Below are 20,558 nucleotides of genomic sequence, written 5' to 3'. Positions count from 1 at the left end.
ATGACGTCATTGCTGGGACAGCCAATCGGAGTGGAGGGACCGAGGAGTAACACGTCAGTGTAGTAAAGTGCAGCAGCCGGCTGATAGCTGGGAGTGATCCCTCCTCATCGTCGTCCTTCTCTGCCTCTCAACAGTCGTCGGCGTTTGGCCATCATATGCTCTAACATTTTCTTGATAAGAGAGCACCCCGTCGTTGTTGTTCCCCACCGAGGCAAAGCCCAACATTAAGGTAAGCGGAAGACTATATTTTTGTTCGAAAATATGTCGCCGGTTTTTGTGTGTGTAGACTTAAGATTCGACAGGAAGTGGGTTAATGCTACATTCTGTTAGCACATCCGACGGCTGCTGTGGCACCGCAGACCTGTTTGAATATAAGATTAAGTACAGGTTCGTTACGGAACGGCTTTAGCCTGATTCGTAAGCAGATCAGCTGCCAACCAGTGGATGAAAAATATCGTCCTGTTAACGATGTCACGCAGGAATACACAGTTATATCATATTTGAATCGTTTTTCTAGTACATGCTGTTTTAGACGATTATCTTCTTTCACTAGGAACTTTACAGTTACTTTTGTCAATGATAGGCTACCTAATACCTGTCATTTCCACTCGCTGTGCTATCAGGTTTGTTTACTGTGTAATTTTACTCCCATTTAATGACTGCAAACTGTATTTGTGTTTGGACGAAACCATGTTCTCTAAAAATGCCCCCAGTAACATCACCCCGGCTCTCTCTATCTGATAAGGAGGTCAAAGGTCGGTTTACATAAGGAAACACAACTTACAGGACAACAGTCACTTTTACCCACTAATGTGACAGGCATACTGGAAATCCTACATGCCATCATTTAAATTATAATACAATGTAAGGCATGAAATATGATGCTGACACTCTACTAGAAATAGTTTTTAAAGCTCACTATAAAAACAGCACAAAAATAGTGTTATTTCTACTTATGTCTATTTGGGGGTACATTATTTTATTTTTGTGTACAATGTTGTTTAAGTGATTTAATGTGCAATTTAGAACTCTACCAATTTCCACATGTAAATTGAATTGTTACTCAAAGAAATTTTTTTGTCTTCATTTACACACGTTCCCTGTCTTATTTTTTATACATCATTTTTTTGGGATAGAAGGCTTTAATTTAAGCTTCAATTTAATTTTCTGTAGGACTAATCTTTAAAAAAGAAAAAAGTAATGATTAGTAGATAAATCAGTCAACTGTTTGGTAGTTAACAATTGCTTTGTAGCAGATTAGTTTGCAAAAATGCGGAAACCCATTGACTGTTAGACTAAAACAAAATTTGATTTTTTTTTCAAAGGCACTAGCATTAACAATTACAAAAATGTAGTCATATGCATGCATTTGTAAACCATTATCTTTGAACTTTGGACAGTTTATCATCTTGATTTCTCACAGGCTGTAAAATATTTCTGACAATGACTGCGTTTTACAGCTAGAAATGGACTATTAATAGTTGTTCAACTGAAGAAAAGGCTGGTGGATTAAGTCATGTCAAAACATTTTGTTTGTTTGTTTTTTTGCCACATGCTAAGAAGTCATATATCCTACTTAAGTCCAGCAGCAGTGGCAGACGACACCTGATAGTTTCTGGTGTACCTTGAAGATCATTTTTTGCTAAGTGGAAAAGAGAACCACTTAAAATGAAGAGAATTATCCTGCCAGATTAAACACAAACTGGTGAGTCAACAGTTACCTTTGAATAAGGAGTAGCCACATCTTTTATACACAGTTTTAAACACCAAGCCTGTTACTGTATTACCACTTTATTGCAGCACCTCCCATAAGTCTACAACATTCTATGCTTTCTTTGGAATGGGTTGCTGTCAGCAATTTGTTAGTTTGTTTATTGATAACTCTTGTTGCACAGACACATTCAAATCAAACAGGACACAACAGTGAAAAAAGTCACAACAGTTTGAACGAAATGAAGTGTGTCTGTGCAAATTAATCTGTGGCAAGGTTTGTTTTACCTTTTCCCTTTTTTTTTCGTTATACATTGCGAGTTTGACTATCTATGAAACATGTAGACAATCTAGACAGTAAACTGTATCTTGGGTCCTCTGTTTTCATTAGTTGTTGGAAACCAACCTTTTCCACATTGTTTTTAGCAATGCAAAATGGCACGCCCCGTGTTATCTCCTTCTAGCGCTTACTTTGACGCTGGTGAGGAAACAGGTTGACTGAGGTGACATTTACCCAGCAGTAAGTCTACAGATCCCAGAGCTATAGTGCCAATATGGCCTTGCATTTAGGTCAGTACTTCTCAAATAGGCGGTGGGCCGCCCTAGGGCGGAGTGATGAGGTGCCAGGGGCTTCCAGTGGAATACGGACATAGGTGTACCACTGCTGTAACGCATGAATGATAACAAGCCTCCAGTCACAAGGTGGCAGCAACTCACACAGTGGTTTGTACAGATAAAAAAAATGTACACATTATTAGGTTCTCAATAGTGTTTCAATTTGCAGGGGTGTGGGTCGGGGGACCACGAGGGACGTGAAAATATTTCTGTCCCCGGGAAGTTTTGGGCCGGATAACTCTGGGCTCTTGGTATATGGGTCCCAGAACAGAGAAATTTGTATCCTTTGGCGATATATGGCTGTGTAAGTGTTTCAAGTTTGTGAGAGTGCTTCGCCCACAAAAATACAATGTCGACTGGACTGAAATTTAAGAAGAAACACATGTTCTACAACACACCATCAAGATGAACAGTATTAAACTCTGAAGATATTGTTTATAGTTTTATAACTTTTGGAAGTTACACCTTAGTATATTTGTCTCTGCATTTTTTCATATTAATAAGTCCATCATTTGAATTAGTTACAAATAAAAACAGATGTCAACATCAACCTGCAGAAAATGTACTTTCTGTTTCAGCAATGTTCAGAAAAAAATCCTTTTTGACCTCGATTAATCAAATTAAACAGGTTTTTATAGTTCGATTTTGTGAGAATATGCATGTCTTTGCACAGTTGGTGGCTTCTTTTAAAATAGAGACGTGTTTTTCAAGTACATACCCTTTGTTAAGTGCTGGTTTTAATAGTTACTACAGGTAAACCTAAAGGCATTTAATGATTACTTTGGAAATTGTATCTAAAATACTCCTTTCTGTTGGCGTCATGGAGGTTTGTCACACGTCAGCCTCTGAGAAAGCCTCTGGGTTCAGCTGGAATTCCTCAGCTTTGTTCCGTCCCATTAGGACCTGTTGGACAGGTTTTCTAAAGACACTTTGTGCGTCACATCCTCAAATACGTCTTATATTAGCAGCTGAGAGAAAGAAGCACATGTATAAAGCGCAGGCGCTCAGTGGAAACACTCAGCAGAGTTAGTGTTTGTTAGTGACGCCGAAAACCACCAGTGTGGCTGGTGCTTCTTCAATCCTTCAATCGAACCAGCCGCTTCACCTGTGGTGTCTTGGGCTCTTTGTTCTTTTAGTGAAGCACAGTGATGGCGACGTACCAGGAGTTCATTCAACAAAACGAAGACAGGGATGGGGTGAGATTCAGCTGGAACCTTTGGCCGTCCAGCCGACTGGAGGCCACCCGGCTGGTGGTCCCCGTCTCCTGCCTCTTCACACCCCTAAAGGAGAGGCCCGACCTACCACCCGTCCAGTATGAACCTGTTCTATGCAGCCGGGCCAACTGCAAAGCAGTGCTGAACCCACTCTGGTGAGTCTGGGCCAAATAACGTGTTTATTATTTGAAGGTGTTATTTCTGTATTTGTAAAAGTTTTCAATTAAATGGCTTTAAGTTTTAAAGATAGCTTTTGCAAATGTAAATTTGTTTTTAAACATTTTCGTCTTTTTAAACATTATCGATCTCCTTTACAGTCAAGTGGACTTCAGAGCAAAAATATGGGCATGCAACTTCTGCTTTCAGAGAAACCCAGTAAGTGCTGGTACTAACCTGCCAATGACATACTGTAGACCTTATACTGGTGTTTAACATGACACGTTGACAAGTCTTTAGTAATACTGAATCACTTTTGCCTGAGGACACACATTCATGTTTAATATTGTTTCCTCTCTCTCATTGCAGTTCCCTCCGTCATATGCTGGTATCTCAGAAATGAACCAACCAGCTGAACTGATGCCTCAGTTTTCTACCATTGAGTACATAGTGCAGGTAAACACACATTCACGTCTGCACCCTGACCTCAGGCGTTCACTTTGTGCTGTGGAAAGTTAAATATTTACAGTTTCTAATTGAAACCATATTTTAATGTTTCGACCTGAGGGTGATCTTATGTACGTACTGACAGGAACCGCTGACTGAATCCTTGATACAGTTAAATGTCTGTGGTTCATTTGCAGATCAAACAGGTCATGATGTAAATCAAGCAATTTTGAAAATCTAATGATACTTGTGTTCAAAGAATGAATTCTGTAAAATGCTACTGAATTAAATTGGTTGTTGATAGTAAATCTTATAAATTTGAGAGATACATAAACTTTAAATTATAATGTTTATAATTTGAACTGATCCAATAATATTTATGCATGTGCAAATATTTTTCAAAACTTTCAGCTGACAGGAAGTTGTAATTTTTCGTCTTTGCTTATACAAAACTATTGTTCCAATTGAGGAAGTGAGAATTTTACATCATCCAACTCTACAATTCTGCTTTCTCATAGCGTGGACCTCCATCCCCTCTGGTCTTCCTCTATGTGGTGGACACCTGTCTGGAAGAGGAGGACCTTCAGGCCCTGAAAGAGTCCCTCCAGATGTCCCTCAGCCTCCTGCCGCCCAACGCCCTGGTGGGCCTGATCACATTTGGACGCATGGTCCAGGTTCACGAGCTCAGCTGTGAAGGCATTGCCAAGAGTTATGTGTTCAGAGGCACCAAGGACCTGTCCTCCAAACAGATCCAGGTGACGTGGACAGTCAAACATGTTGACCCGGAGGATCATAGCAAACAAGAATTTTAGGTCCACGGTAAAATGCGACACTGACGAAAGACTTTGTCTTGTGTTTTACAGGAGATGCTTGGTTTGACCAAGCCCGGGACAGCAGGACCCCAAGGTCGCCCAGCGGCTCCTCAGGAAGCTGCTGCCTCCTGCAGGTAACGATAGAACAGCAGTTACTCCTCTGACATGTTTTTCTAAGTCAAACAGAACTTTTGTTGATTAATTTAGTTTTTACTGACGTGTATCTTCGTGTGTTCAGGTTCCTCCAGCCTGTGCACAGAGTTGACATGAATCTGACTGACCTGCTGGGTGAGCTTCAGAGAGATCCCTGGCCCGTCCCTCAGGGCAAACGTCCTCTCCGCTCCACCGGGGTCGCTCTGTCTGTGGCTGTGGGTCTGTTGGAGGTGTGTGTCTACACCAAAAAAACACTGAACATGAACAGATGTTATCACTGCTGGGCTATTAACATGCTACGAACACTTCATAAACCTAATCCTGGCCCCAATTCTAGTCCTAACTCCAGACTAAACCTTGAATCTTGAATACTCTCTTACTCACTGGGTCCCTTATTGACCCTAATAACCCCTAACCATATCAGAATACCCTCAGGTGTGGGTCTCCAAAATCTCCCCACAAGTATTGCTACAGCAGGAAGACTATTCTTTTTGCAGCAAAAGTCAATGTTGTGCTTTTTTCCCTGAAGTAAAACTCTTGTTTGTTTTCTCTCCTGTTCTTCCTGTTTTATTATTCATTATGCAAATCTCTGTGTTGTTAAAAACTACATGTTCAAACTTGGCTCCGTGCCTTTGACTCGACTCCAACGGACTTGATTAACAGGTCATTAATTAATCAATTCATCATCAGTGGCTGTTTTTCTTTTCTTTTAAATTGTTCTTTGTGAATGAGTACTTATTACCAAGGAACTTAGCTCAAACACAGAGTCACAGCTTAGGAGTAACAGTGTGGTCCATCAGCTCAGTTACTGTTTGGACTCTTTCCAAACTATGATAATGTCCAACAGAGTTCCAGATGATTAGACTCTGAACTTTGTTTGTCATGTTGGCCTCAGGATTGCCCTTTAGCTACACCGTAATACATGCTTTTTACAGCGTGTTTGTGATGACTGCGTTAGTTTAGACAAACTATACCGTACGACCAGAGGAAGACAGAACCTTTGGGTCTGAGACTGAGACTGACCTCACTGTCATCTGACTGCATGGTCTACATTTTCAGTAATTTAACAATAGGACTCTCTGACTGACTTGAGTGACTGGGTCTCACCTCATCATGATTACACAAATGGCTGTAATCCAAGATGAAGTTGGTTCAGGAGCAATCCTCCTCATCCACATTCTGTATTGAATGAAAACGTAATTCATTAAAATAAAGAAAATGGCCACTTTTCTCTGGTGCAAATCCACACACCCCAACCCACTAGATGGCAGTAATGCATGTAATGTTTGTCAGCCAGAAGACAATGCACCTAGTGATGATAAAAATTGAATAAAAATGTCCTTGATTTCTGAACTAAAACCGAACTCCTCTGCTCCACCACAGGGTACTTTCCCTAACACGGGGGCTCGAGTGATGCTGTTCATCGGAGGCCCTCCCACCCAGGGCCCAGGCATGGTCGTGGGTGACGAGCTGAAAACACCTATCCGCTCTTGGCATGACATCCAGAAGGACAACGCTCGTCATCTGAAGAAAGCCACCAAGGTAAGTGGAGCGTTATGGATTTATTAATAAACAACATGAAACCTTGTACTTAAACAGTGTCTCTGTGCTATTTTGGTTTGTATTGAACAGTACTATGAGGCACTTGCTAACCGCTCAGCAGTGAACGGCCACAGTATTGACATCTACGCCTGTGCCCTGGACCAGACTGGACTCCTGGAGATGAAGTGTTTATCTAATCTCACTGGGTATGTGGCATCAGCCTTTATCTCTGCATCAGTACAGGGTGTGCTTTTAAACCTTTTTACAATTGTAATCATGGTTTCTGCTTTATAATTGTTGCTAATATTAGAGGCCACATTGTGATGGGAGACTCCTTCAACACGTCTCTGTTCAAGCAAACCTTCCAGAGAGTCTTCAGTAAGGACTATAATGGAGACTTCCGCATGGCCTTCGGAGGTGTTCTGGAAGTCAAGGTAAAGGGACATTCATGTAGAGTCAAAATGAGTGTTGATTATTGTGTCTCAGATTTCAGTGCTATTGATTTTCTGCAAACGCAGAACCCTTAATTTAACGGGCAATATTGAAGAAAAAAATGTTTTTGAATTACCAACTACAGGTAATAACATTGGTGAATTGATCAGGGAGTCGACACTAAAATGGTAAAAGTTTAGGTGAATTACCAAATAACTGATTGTACTTGTTACTGCAGTTTTAAGCAGTGAAACTTCAGCTCATTTAAGTTTACGGTCTTTTGTTTCATAGACATCCAGGGAGCTGAAGGTCTGTGGAGCCATTGGACCCTGTGTTTCACTCAACTCCAAAGGATCCTGTGTTTCAGAGACTGTGAGTGACTGTTCCAGACAAAGCCCTGTTTATTCTGACTCCTGTTTATCTGAGAGCCGTCCTTCTCAACACAATACTCTCTCTGTTTGTTCTTCTAGGAGATGGGCATCGGTGGCACAAGCCAGTGGAAAGTGTGCAGCCTCACTCCCTCCACCACTTTAGGCCTTTACTTTGAAGTGGTCAACCAGGTAAAGAACACACGGCAACCAACATTAGCCGTTAAGTGGACAGGATATCAGAACATTAATGACGGAGCATGTACAACAGGGGCTTTTGTTGGGGTTTTTCTTTGAGCTAAAAGGCTCCTTCCCACCTTATGTGGTTCTTGCCTCGATGCTTAACTGAACTTTATTTAGAACATTGAAATAAAATCACAAGTCAGTTAGAAATAATTGGAATTTGCAATTGCGCCCACTTATAGTGACCTGCCCCCCACTTTGAGAACCACGAAATTAGTGTTAAAAAAATTCAATAATTGTTAACTATCACTTTTTCTATCGTTTGTGTTTGTGTAGCACAACGCCCCCATCCCACAGGGTGGACGAGGAGCGATACAGTTCGTTACCCAGTACCAGCACTCCAACACACAGAGGAGGATACGGGTCACCACCATTGCCAGGAAGTAAGACTCTGCTTTTGTGTTGCAAATCAACATTGGCGTCACTGCGGTGGGCGTTCACGTCCCAGCCTTTAGTCCTCTCTTGTGCGTCACTGCTGCCACACCCACATGCTTACCTGCACTTTTGCATTCTTCGTGTCTCCCCCTCCCTCCCCCAGCTGGGCAGATGCACAGTCTCAGATTCAGCACATTGAGACCTCGTTTGACCAGGAAGCTGCCGCTGTCCTCATGGCCCGTCTGGGAGTTTTTAGAGCTGAGTCGGAGGAGGGGCCGGATGTTCTGCGTTGGCTGGACAGGCAGCTCATTCGCCTGGTGAGTGACCACACACACGCACATACACACACACGTCACACTCTGCTTTGAGGAGTGCCACATAGTTGCCATTGCTTGTCACACTCTGCTTAGAGGAGTGCCACATAGTTGCCATTGCTTGGATTTGTGCAGTGGGAGTAATTGTTCTGTGTCTAATAACACAGTGAAGTGTGAACGACAGTGCAGTGATTCTCTAAACGCAGCATTCTAACTGTGGTTGTTTGTTTGGTTCAGTGTCAGAAGTTTGGACAGTTCAACAAAGAAGATCCTTCGTCCTTCAAGCTGTCAGAGTCTCTGTCCCTCTACCCACAGGTGAGCCTGCCTCCTAGTGGTAATAAATGATGCATCAGTCACCATTTCAATTGTCTGACTGTTGGTTTTGTTTTGTTTTTTCTAGTTTATGTTCCACCTGCGCCGGTCACCGTTCCTGCAGGTCTTTAACAACAGCCCCGATGAGTCTTCCTACTACAGACACCACTTTGTCACTCAGGACCTGACCCAGTCCCTGATCATGGTCCAGCCCATTCTCTACTCGTACTCCTTCCATGGACCACCAGAGGTCAGCATCACACCTTGTACATCAGCTTTAGCTCAGTCCTGCCAGCCTGACACTTCTCACAATGTGAATACTGTGTGCATTTATTTATTTTTAATGTTTTTTTTTTTCCCTCCACAGCCTGTTCTCCTGGACAGCAGCAGCATCCTGCCCGACCGTATCCTGTTGATGGACACTTTCTTCCAGCTGGTCATCTACCATGGAGAGGTGACAGAGCAGGACACTTTGGTCTGAAGACGTTATAAAGTTTCTGTCACCGCTGCCTCGTGCTCATATTTCCTATTTTGTTTTTAAAGACCATAGCCCAGTGGCGAAAGGCCAGATACCAGGAGATGCCGGAGTATGAGAACTTCAAGCAGCTGCTTCAGGCTCCTCTAGACGATGCCCAGGAGATCCTACAGACACGGTTCCCCATGCCGCGCTACATCGACACAGAGCATGGCGGCTCTCAGGCTCGCTTCCTGTTGTCTAAAGTCAATCCATCACAGACGCATAACAACCTCTACGCCTGGGGACAGGTACTGCAGACTCTTTTATTCAATAGTCACATACAGCTAAATGGCCCCGTGCATGTCTGGCAGCTGGTTTCAAATGTTTAGAAAATCACTGATGACCCCTCCCCTTCTGTGTCTTCTACAGGAGACTGGAGCTCCCATCCTCACTGATGACGTCAGCCTGCAGGTCTTCATGGACCATCTGAAGAAACTGGCCGTTTCCAGCTCTGCATAAATGTCTCTAGTCCAACACTGAGCAAAGACTGAGGCGACATTCCTGGTATTTTTTTTATTTTTTTTATTTTTTTTTTTTTGGGAATCCATCAACATTTCTCTTATGTATCAGTAAAGGAGCCAAACCCACAGTCTGTTTTATTTCTCCTGCTATCCTGACTTTATTTTATTATTTTTCTCTATTTTTGAGTCATGTGACACAAACATCACATTCCTCACTTACAGAAAAACTTCTGTTCATTTTCTTTTAACTTGTTTATTTATAATGAAAAAAAGGCTCCTTTACTGTGTCCTCATGAAGCAATACCAACGTCTTTATAACTGTTTTGTATCTGACCTCAGCGCTGACCTGCAGGATGATTCAACTAATGACTAAATGTTTCTTTGTTTGTGAACTTATTGCATCACAAATGGTTTGAAGGTATTGTTAATAAGACGTGTGAGTGTATGTGTGTGTGAGTGTGTGTGCGGGCGCGCATGTGTGTGTAAATGCTTTGTCTATAGCTAAGGATGAAATGACTAGATTTTTTTTTTCTCATGAATAAATTATAATGGTACCTTTAATACTGGTTGTCAAATGTTGACGTCTAACTGAATACTTAGGAAAAACACAAATTGCTTGTACCTTTAGAAAAAAATGGAGAAAACTTCTCATGTTTTGAGAAAAACAGAAGCCGGTCACAGAGACCGCCTCTGCTTTCAGTGACAAACTGAAGTTATTTTTAACTTAAATCATCCCAACACGTTGCTCATCTGGGATTTTACACCAGATCACTGGTCCAGTGTCAGTGTAATCAGAGTGTGATATAAATACTATACCATGTGTCGAACCATGTGGAGGAGGAGTCACTTGTCTGATTTTAATCTGTCCTACAGTCTGCTGGCCCTATTAAAAAAAAGAAAAAACAATAATTACATTTTGAGGCCTATGTTTTTTTGTTGTCTGACTGTACACCAACCTAACATCCAACACAGATGCTACAAAACTGCAACAAGGAAAACGCAGACTTTTTTGACACTTGATTTTCATTGTTTGTGTTGAATTCTCAGCTACCCTGGAAACAATAATAAAAAAGTGAATTGTTTGGCCGCTTTAAAAAAAAAAAAAATTGGCTTGCAGTCTTTTGGAGACAGGATTATTTCTTCCACATTTCCACAAAAGTATGGAAAATGAAAACCTATTTCTCCAGTGGAGAAATTAAATTATCCTGGAAATTTGGAGCCAATCACTTCTTTGCTTCTAGCTAGAGCAACGCCCCCATGTGACCCTACCAACCAACCAAATTTCTATATCCTTTTCCATTTGGTTGGTATGGTCACATGGAGGCGCACAAATGTTTATCTCTGCTAACTTACACAGTTAATAAAAGCACGTCACCTTAAAAAAAAAAACATAAATTTGACCTCGGCTGAAGCTGCCGATCGTCACTCTTGATGTTCACTTCAGGCTGCAGGCCACGGTTTGAGCAACAGAAGACGCAGGGCCCCAGTCTCCCTGATCTCTCTGAACAGATCACCAACAGCTCACGGCGTTGTAGTTCAAACTGTGCCATCTTCCCTCTACAGATTGAAAAACGACGTTCCACCTAAAACCGTCGTCTTTTCATTTATTTGTTTGTTTCGTTATTGACACAGCACACAACTGCAATCATAACAGCATCAACTGTCGTCATAAGCTGATTTCAGATCAGCCAGACAGTATGACTTCAAGGATCAGTGGATGGCAGATTATGGGGATTAATCTTCACGGGCAGATTCTACTCTTAGCAGCTTTCAGCGAAAGTTGCTGCCCAAGCAGGGATGAAGTCTGCGTCTGTCAAGGAGCTTAGGTCCAACCACCTTGTCCTCTGAAGCCACATATGCTCCAAAGGTGTTCACAGCTACAGAATAAAAGACTGTGAACACTGTCCAGTGATGCATGAGACTCACCCTGAATAGCTATGGCCATGAACTGATCTCAGAAAAGCAAAATAATCTTTTTAATCCACACGGCTGCTATGTGCTCAGCAATCTTCCCCACATGTGGAGGCTGCAGCTGTGCATGTCCAGAGACAAAAGAACATTTACTCCACCTTCCATCTTTTTTTTTTTGTCAACCTCCTCTCAACCATTCATGATGCTCAGCTCTAATGCCACAGCCGTAAGGACACATGTCATATCCTGTCCAATAGTGACGGCTGTGTTTGGTATCAGCAGCCAGTCAAACCCACTCTGGCTTCTGTTCATCATAACTTATGTAAGATTTCTTTTTAATAACAGAATATGTCACTGTACTGTATTGAGACGACGTGTATGTCACTAATATCTGTCCATCTCTGCCATTAGGATTAAAGGGCTTTAAACCAGCGTTTGAATGGATATTAAAATGTGTTCGCAGCCCCATGATTTTATAATCTCACTAAAAAAAAAGTATTTTTTATTGTGGTGAATATAAATGTTAGACAGCTGCAGGAAAAGGAAATTGTGAAATATTCTTTTTTTATTTTTGTAACAATTGACGACATTAGCCAGAAAATAATAAGCGAAGCTACAGTCACAATGTCAAAGGAATTCTTAAAGTCAACCTAAAATTTACATTAAAATGAATTTAAAATGTATCTGACATGTATTTTTGCCATTAGGTACATTTGTTTTTACATTTTATAGGTACATTACATTATTTATTATTTTATAGGTACATTACATTTTATTGTTACCATGTAAATAAAATACAGTAAATAATAAACAAGAATGGCAAAAAAAAGAAACAGAAGCAGAACCATCCAAAATCTATTTCACTCTGGATAGTTATAAAAACTGTCCACGTTCACACTCCCATTCACACACTCCTCTCACACACCAGGCTTTATACTGGTCTTTCTCTAACTGTAAGGCAAATAGCACTGACCACTGCTACACCGTGTGGCCATTTGCTTAACAACAATGTTTTTTGAAACAACATAAATTTGTGCTGTGTTTTATAATATTTCATCTCTATTATGTCTGTTGTTAGACGGTAGGACGAAGCTGAAGAAATAAGAATAAAAATATGTGTGTTTATGACATACACAGTGTTGTGTGTGTGTGGGTGTGGTTTCTGTTGTTCTAGTTTAAATTGTAGACTAAATCTTCTCATGTTCCCTTCCTAGCAGGTGAGAGATGCCCAGGCGTCATTGGTGTGGCTCCAACGTCACAGGAAGGTGATTGTTTTTGTCTGCGGGTGATTAACTGTCCTGTCATTAAAAAGTTCTCTGCAGGCACACACTCATGACTCATGTGGAACACTTACTGAGACGCTCCACACAGCAGTAAGAATCAGCACTCGAACTGCAGGTTGTTGGCGCTTAAGCTGAAGGATCGCAGGGCGAGATGCTAGCCTGTCCTAGCCTGTGTTAGCCTGTGCTATTTGTCTCTAGACCTGCTTAAAACATATCATTACAGAACAAATCTTACAAACCTCTAGTTTTTTTTAAAACATCAACAAAGCATGCTGAGTGTGAGGGTACATTTTCTGTAGCGCCCCCTATTGTCAAGCCCTTCTGTGTTGAAATATTCATTTTAGTCTTAGCTTCAAACACTGTAATCCCTAATACACCTGCTATTGAACAAAAAAAATGTATTTGTTTTGCAGTTCCAGGTGGGGTCCTGTCTTGGAAATCACGGTGTTATTTATTACTTGGTTTATATACAGTGAGACTACTGGATACAGTCGATGAGGTGAAAGCTAGCGCAATTACTGTTTACCTTCTGTTTTTTTTTTTATTATTATTTTTCTGGTTTGTTTTGACTGAGGGTTTTTTTCCCCCTAATTAGATCAAATTCTTGGGAATCGACCTGCCCTGACCCTGAGGTCTTCCAGAAATGACAAAAACCCTCAGCATTAAGACACTTGTTAACCAGAGGCTGAGGATTATCTACCTGTCAGCATCATCATCATCCTACTGGTAAGCTCTGTTTACTAAAGTCTCTGACTCCCAATACGCTGCCCATACTGACGGGGTTACCGAAGGTCACGGGGCACAGCCTAAAATAACCTGCGCTAACAGTGAGAGGTGTGGACCTGTTCCACACAGTGTCTCCTACAACAGAACACACAATTACAGCCATTGTTTGTTTGGGTATTAGCATGTACAGTATGTTAATGAGACTGTAGTGCACGTTTGACGTGGAAGCCAACAATCATGTGTCATTACTACAGCAACCTCTTTACTCCTCCGTAATCGGTGACTGGTGTGTACAACTACAACATGCAGCAGCAGCAGCAGCAGCAGCACTGCTACATATTCATACAGTCATTATAAAGGTGTGACTCTGACTCAGTTCAGGCCGAGGTCACATGACACTATTGTTTATTGACACCGGCTGGACTAATTAGAACACGTTCTTTATTCAGAACATTTCCACCATACTTTGTACTTCTACCATGTCTTTTTTTAGAGGAAATCTCATGTGATTTAAGTAATCAACTGCTTTCTGAGGTGAAATCAGCAAATATGAACAACCAGGCATTTTAGTTAGTACCAGGTGATTGTGAGGACTAGAACTGATGTTCAGGAACGTCAGGCTGTGTGTTTTCTTAGTAAAACAGCCCTGTGTATGGCTGTGTGTTACATTATCATTGTCACTTCTGTCTAAAGTGACTCATGTGATTGTACAGGTTTGACTGAGTCTTTTAAAAGGGCTTATTAAGACAAACAAATCAGGTTGCATTGCACTTGTGATGACATTTTGAGCAGGTTTACAGGGTAAAGTCCTGGTCTAACAACTTGCCCTGTTAGGCTTTATGTTACTGTTGACTGTCAGCACCCCTCTATCACAGCTAGAAGGTCACCACAAATGGAGTTCTCATGTCATCAGTATATGCAATACTTTATTATTAATTACTTTATCACTTTAAACTGACTTTTGATCTTTACTAACAGCCTCTAACTTGGCGAAATGGTGGATGATGGATGGACAATGTGGTGACTGATACAGGAGCAGGAATTGGCTGATGGGAGAAGAGAGAGAGGGAGAGAGAGAGATGATCCATGCGTAAATCCCAGTCCAGAGTCAGAGTGAGGGTCAAATCCTTTGACAACGTGACGTCCTACAGACGCGTGCTGAACAGCGTGTTAGCTTCGACGATGGTAGAGTTGTGACATTTCGACACTGGGCTGATCTGAGTGACACGCGGCACCAAATGGGACCCTCAGCCGACCTGCCGTGTTCGGGAAACAGCAGCAGCTCGCGCGTCTCCTCGGCCCTGGACACATGAACTTTTCGGCTCCTCGGCGCAGCCTCGTCCTCTCTGCATCGTCTCCAGACGGAACATGAAGACCACTCGCAGATGCAGGACCCTCCTGTCGGTGAGCCTCAACTTCTTCGCCCTCTTCTTCTCCATCACCGCCTTCATCACCACCTACTGGTGCGTAGGAACCCAGAGAGTACCCAAGCCGAAGTGCAGCAAGCTGCGGACGCACCAGTGCATCGACTACGGCGTGAATGAGACCGACCCCAACAAGGTGGTCTACAGCTGGGAGACTGGGGACGACCGCTTCCTCTTCCGCCAGTTTCACACCGGCATTTGGTTCTCATGTGAGGAGAACATCGACGACGAAAGTAAGAGTCAGAGACGTGTTCTGGTTCTAAAATGTTGGGTCAGAAACCATAAGTGAAAATGTAGAGACAGTGGCGGCCCTGGACAATTTGGGGGCATTAGGTAGACCCTGGACCCCCAGAAAAAGTTTTTATACACATCAATTGTCATATATATATATATATACCGTATATATATATATATATATATATATGTATGTATGTATGTATGGTAAAACTTTTACCAACTTTTCCAGGTCTCCTGTAGAAAAGAGAACGTCTCAATCTGGCCCACGGGACATGACTTTAACACATGTGATCTATTGGTTCGTTTGTTGTGTTTTTAGAACCAGAATTTTATGTTGATCACATTTACAGTTTAGTTTGTCAAACTAATTTTCACCGGCGGCCATATCAGTAATTTAGTTGCCCTTGAAGGGCAGGTTGTAAATAAAAGACTGTATAGATCAGGGACCCCTGGTCCGCGAAGGTCATTTGGTGCCGGGCCACAGTGGGACACAGTGAATCCTTCAGTCCTTAGGTTAAGAAACTCTGCTGCATGGACTTTACTAAATGCTTTTTAAGCTCCCGCGGGCCACAAAAGACAGCTTGGTGGGCCGCATTTGGCCCTCAGGCCTTAAGTTTGACACGTACGGTTTAGACCAATCTGATAAGCGATTGTATAACATAAAAATGTGTCTTTTCCACGGTCATATAGTACCGTGGCTGAGTTCCCAGGAGCGTGTGGCTGTGACTGATGTGTGCACGAGCGTCACTCAGGGAAATGGAAAATGAAATTCACCAGGTTGAGGCAAAGATTTAATCACAAGCCGGGCTGTACGCAGGAGGAGTCGAGCTGTGTCAGGGCTCGGGTCAACGGTGTGAAAGGTTCAGGTCGCTGGCCCGGACTGGGCCCTGACTGTGACATATTTTTACTGGGCTTTATAATGAAAAGCCGTCACACTTTGAGATTAGTGCAGGAGGGAATTGCGAACACATGTTTATCTCATCAAGTGTCTGTCGGGTGGAGGGGCCGGAGGAGGTGCAGGCCGGGCACAGCTCGCCTTAATAAAGATTATGTAACAGTGGCCTTGATGAGTTTTTCCTCAAAACAGCTGTTGCCAGCCTGCGTTGGTGCCTGATTAAAATGTTCCACTTACAACCAATCTGGAAACACTCGTGCAAACATCACATCTGCAGCAAAGTGTCAAAGGTCACGATGTTGTCCATTTACCATGAGCCCTAACTTTTATGCTAAGGTAGCTTCAAGGCTTATGCGTTACTACAGTGTTTATTGTTATCACTCCATTGATTGGCTCTTACTCTCATCTGACCGCACAGACTTCTAAAGCTAACGCTAATGGAAAACTGTATAATACTGTAATACTGTTGGGTTTTTAACAATATCTGTGAAACTTCTGCTCTTTTTGTGTTATATAAATGAACCAACATCATTTTTTTGTTCTGCTCTTTCAGGTGAGAGATGCCGAAGTTTTATCGATTTGGCTCCTGCCTCAGAGAAAGGTGAGTCTTTGTGACTCAGGTTGATTAACTGTCCTGTCATTAAAAAGTTCTTTGCAGTCACCCAAATGAATGAGCTATGTCCCGAGGAAGTTAGTAATTAGTCGTTGTCCTAGTTAATCAAACATTAGAAATACATTTGTGAACTGCACAAAATGTACTCTTTTTTTTCCTTTTTTTCTTATTATTTATATATGACTCATTATGACTTTGAGGACCGCAGCAACCCTCTGTTTTCAGAAACAAAAGATGCACTGAATAGAATAATTCAGAATAATTGGTGTAACATTTTGTAATAAGTGAGTAGTTGCCTGTTGTAGCAGAGCTTCTGTTAAAAACAAGAATTTCCCCAGTGTGAGATCAACAAAGTAAAAAAGAATATATATATATACGTGCGGTTGATGTTGTTTTTTATAATTGATGTTGTTACGTCTGCAGCGTTCTTCCCTCACACTCCAGGTAGGTTGGCTGTGAACCAAGGTGTGGGAGCAGTCACACGCTGAGTTGAGTTACTGTTGCCAAGTAGAAAGGCATGAATGGAGTGTAGTGGAGCAGCAGCTCACTGGAGGTTGAAAGTATTTGTCTCTCCAGTACCACCACATTGACCGCAGGCCTCAGCTAAAACCAAAATGTGAAGACAAGAATTTAGTTCTAATAAGATAATTAGATAATCTATCCACACAAGCCGTGTGATGTAATGCAATGTACAATGAAGTAGTACTACCACTGGTATTTCAATGCATGTCTGAAACATACAAAACATCAACACTTGAAATACCCTCTAACACAGAGTGGATCAGCTAGTCCTGCATGTCCTAACAAGGACAAAATGTCCCCATGAGGAGAAAATGTCTCCACAATTATAGCTGTACCAGGAACACACATTATGTGGAATTACATACAAGCTGTATTTACAACCAATCACTGACCTAATTCTGATGGCAACCTGATTCACCCACAAACCATGACAAAGAGTTCCATTCAGGGTAAGCGTACCCTAGTTTGGAACCACTGATCAGTGAACTAATTTGACCTTAGCTTTTAGACCATTTTGAATCTTGTACCATGTAGCCTCCAGTGCACCCCCCGCCCCCACACACACACACACACACACACATTGCCCATGGGAAATGCTATAGATAGATAGACAGATAGATGACAGACTTTCTGAGGTCACTGTTGAACCCTGAGCCTGTGTTTGAGCATCACTACTTTTTCTTGTCTTTCTTGCTAATAGAAAAAGAAAAAACAACAAAACATCACTGCCTTCCTCAGCTGTTTTTACAGAGTCCAACATGATTTTACAGGAACCTACCCAACAGTTCCTCCCCCGCTTTTTGTTCTTAACACGCTCCTTAAGTCTGTCTGTTGTCTTCTGACCAGGAGACCTCATGATTGAATGCCCACTGTGTGTTGTTTTGCAGGGATGCTGTGGCTGTCACTGGTCTCTGAGATGCTGTACATTGTTCTGCTGGTGGTGGGCTTCAGCCTCATGTGTTTGGAGCTGGTCCACTCCAGTAATGTCATTGATGGACTCAAGCTCAACGCCTTCGCTGCTGTCTTCACTGTGCTCTCAGGTAAACTGGCCTCAGTCACATCCCACCATCCAGTTCATCTGCACAAGAAGAAGTCAGGGGTTTAGGTATGGGGTTAGGGAACAAAATATGTCCATCTGAAGTCCTCCGAACTCATGAAAACCAGATTGTATGTGCATGACACTAGGCAGTGCCACCTCTAGTGGTATGTGTAGGAATTGCATATACTATGCTTAATTTTAAATTAAAGCATAATTAAAATATTTGTACTTAAAAAAAAAACAATTGCAATAGACCAACGTGGCACCAGAACACCAGGTCGCAATAATCCCTGGACTGGTCTCTGCTGATATTTAAAAATTGCGTTTAAATTGCTTGGAGTCTGTGCTTCAGAGAGAATTCTCCTGGTCCTGTCCATGATGTAGGCAGCTGACCGTTGTACCATGTGCCTGTTTCCAGGTCTTCTTGGTATGGTGGCGCATGTGATGTACACGCAGGTCTTCCAGGTCACAGTCAGCCTTGGTCCTCCGGACTGGAGACCCTACAACTGGGACTATGGCTGGTCCTTCTGGTAACTCACCCATGACTTTTTTTCTGGTTATAATAAAGATATATTTCTCTAACTGAAATATGCATGCTACCTGCAGTACTTGGGCGCCCTCTAATGGTGTACAAAGGTACACACTTAAAAATGCACTCAATGAGAGAGTGTTGACATTCACATCTTTAGCTTCAAAAGTACTCGACTGGTTTAATTTAAACGCTGTAACAAAAGTGTCTATATTTATTTTATGTTATATTTTTGTCCTGCCAGTCCTCTCATTTGCCCACAGTTTAACCAACCTCAGGGGCATGCCCCCCACTTTGGAACCTGTGTCTGGTTCCAGTGACGGGTTGGTATTGCTAATACTAAGAGTGACAACATTTTTCCAACTTAACAATATTTGAGAACAATTTGACATAAAGAAGTTTTCCCCTTTGATGCTCTGTCAGCATAAAACATAGTAGTTTATTATTGATGTTTCTGTAAAGTCAAGTCATGGTGGGATCAGGGTTTAGAATACATTAGATGAAGTGATTTATTTGTCGTTGTGACACAGCACACCACTGCACACAACTATGTGTCCTCTGCATTTCACCCGTAACCACAGTGAGCAGGCAGCAGCCTTGGTGGCAGGTGGATTCAGACCGGCGACCTTCCAGACAAAAGTCCTCTTCCTTAACCACCACCACTGTTTGGAGCGCATGTGTAAAGAATCACATAAAGTGCACAGTAATTTGACTGTGTGGTTGTACATGTGGTCCTGAATACCTGCGTCTGTCAGAGGGATTAACAGCATCCTTCACTAATCTTCTTTCACATGATCATAATATTTGGTATAAAAAGTCAAAATACACATCCTTTTTTTTGTGATAACTCCACTCTTCCCTTCTCCACCTCCCAGCATGGCCTGGGCCTCCTTCACCTGCTGTATGGGCGCCTCCGTCACCACCTTAAACTCCTACACCAAGACTGTCATTGAGTTCAGGCACAAACGCAAGACCTTTGAGCAAAGCATCCGAGAGGAGCACGCCAGGGAGGCGTTTGGATATTTCAGAGAACGCTCTGTTCATTCTATTTCTAAATCTGTGGAGGTTTACTCCAGCCGGAGCGGCCGGAGAACGCCCATACCTGCAGACTCGCTGGACCTGAGCGACATCGCAAACTCTTTAGGAGAAGAACAGTGCTGAGAAAGGCAGGACAGAAGGTGGCGCTGGAGCCTGGCAGCTGAATGGAAGATTGCAGTTGTTAGTTCCTTCTCTGTGAGCTGGATGTACCATGGGCTGTACAGGTCTGCACTGCCTTAACCTGCACAGGTCACACAGCTTGGTGTCAACAGCGGACGGTGCAGCTGAGAAGTGGAAAATAAAAAATAATCTCACCTCATGGATGAAGTTTTTGGTTTGTTTGTTTGTCAAACACACTGTAAATCTGAACAATTGTCTTTCAGTTGATAACTCACTGTGAGGGTCTTTCTGTAACTCATAGCCTAATTTTCATTTAATGTTTCAGCACTGATTGGGAAAAACTCGATTCTCACAGTGACCAGAACGTCTCTGGGTATTTGATCCTTCATCCTGTTAGGTGTACTAAAGATACTATCCACTAGGTGACAGTATTTGTCTCGATATCACTACTTTGTCTTCTTCCATTCTTATGACGGCGGTGTTATCGGTTTATTCCGCAGTTTTTACAGTACAAGTATTTTACTACTTTTTTTTTTTAAACAAAGGGAAC

The 20,558-nt window shown here is 42.2% G+C and overlaps 2 protein-coding genes across 3 annotated transcripts; both read left to right on the top strand.

The window, feature by feature from the left end:
• The first annotated feature begins 75 nt into the window (after nt 1-75).
• sec23b (SEC23 homolog B, coat complex II component) lies at nt 76-10,565 on the top strand. 2 transcript variants are annotated; one of them, XM_008317389.3, is made up of 19 exons: nt 76-229; nt 3,462-3,694; nt 3,857-3,914; nt 4,065-4,151; nt 4,661-4,897; nt 5,006-5,088; nt 5,193-5,337; nt 6,491-6,649; nt 6,740-6,855; nt 6,960-7,083; nt 7,373-7,453; nt 7,552-7,641; nt 7,969-8,075; nt 8,231-8,384; nt 8,619-8,696; nt 8,782-8,943; nt 9,061-9,147; nt 9,237-9,458; nt 9,580-10,565. In XM_008317389.3, the coding sequence occupies exons 2-19, from the start codon at nt 3,474-3,476 to the stop codon at nt 9,667-9,669; spliced, it is 2,301 nt and encodes a 766-aa protein (XP_008315611.1). In that variant the 5' UTR covers nt 76-229; nt 3,462-3,473; the 3' UTR covers nt 9,670-10,565. The 2 variants fall into 2 exon arrangements, with proteins under 2 accessions (XP_008315611.1, XP_024914165.1); XM_025058397.1 differs by lacking the exon at nt 76-229 and adding an exon at nt 2,483-2,629.
• A 157-nt stretch (nt 10,566-10,722) lies between these two features.
• On the top strand, nt 10,723-20,207 carry gsg1l (gsg1-like). The gene is made up of 8 exons (XM_008317390.3): nt 10,723-12,847; nt 13,279-13,364; nt 13,461-13,591; nt 14,570-15,248; nt 16,701-16,748; nt 18,170-18,322; nt 18,740-18,851; nt 19,726-20,207. Exons 4-8 carry the CDS (start codon nt 14,960-14,962, stop codon nt 20,009-20,011), a joined length of 888 nt encoding a protein of 295 aa, XP_008315612.1. The 5' UTR covers nt 10,723-12,847; nt 13,279-13,364; nt 13,461-13,591; nt 14,570-14,959; the 3' UTR covers nt 20,012-20,207.
• Nucleotides 20,208-20,558: the final 351 nt, after the last annotated feature.

The sequence above is a fragment of the Cynoglossus semilaevis genome, chromosome 9 (assembly GCF_000523025.1).
Source record: "Cynoglossus semilaevis isolate Cse_v1.0 chromosome 9, Cse_v1.0, whole genome shotgun sequence".
Taxonomy (NCBI): domain Eukaryota; kingdom Metazoa; phylum Chordata; class Actinopteri; order Pleuronectiformes; family Cynoglossidae; genus Cynoglossus; species Cynoglossus semilaevis.
The sequence above is the reverse complement of the archived record's forward strand: the minus strand, read 5'-3'. Positions and strand labels throughout refer to the sequence as shown.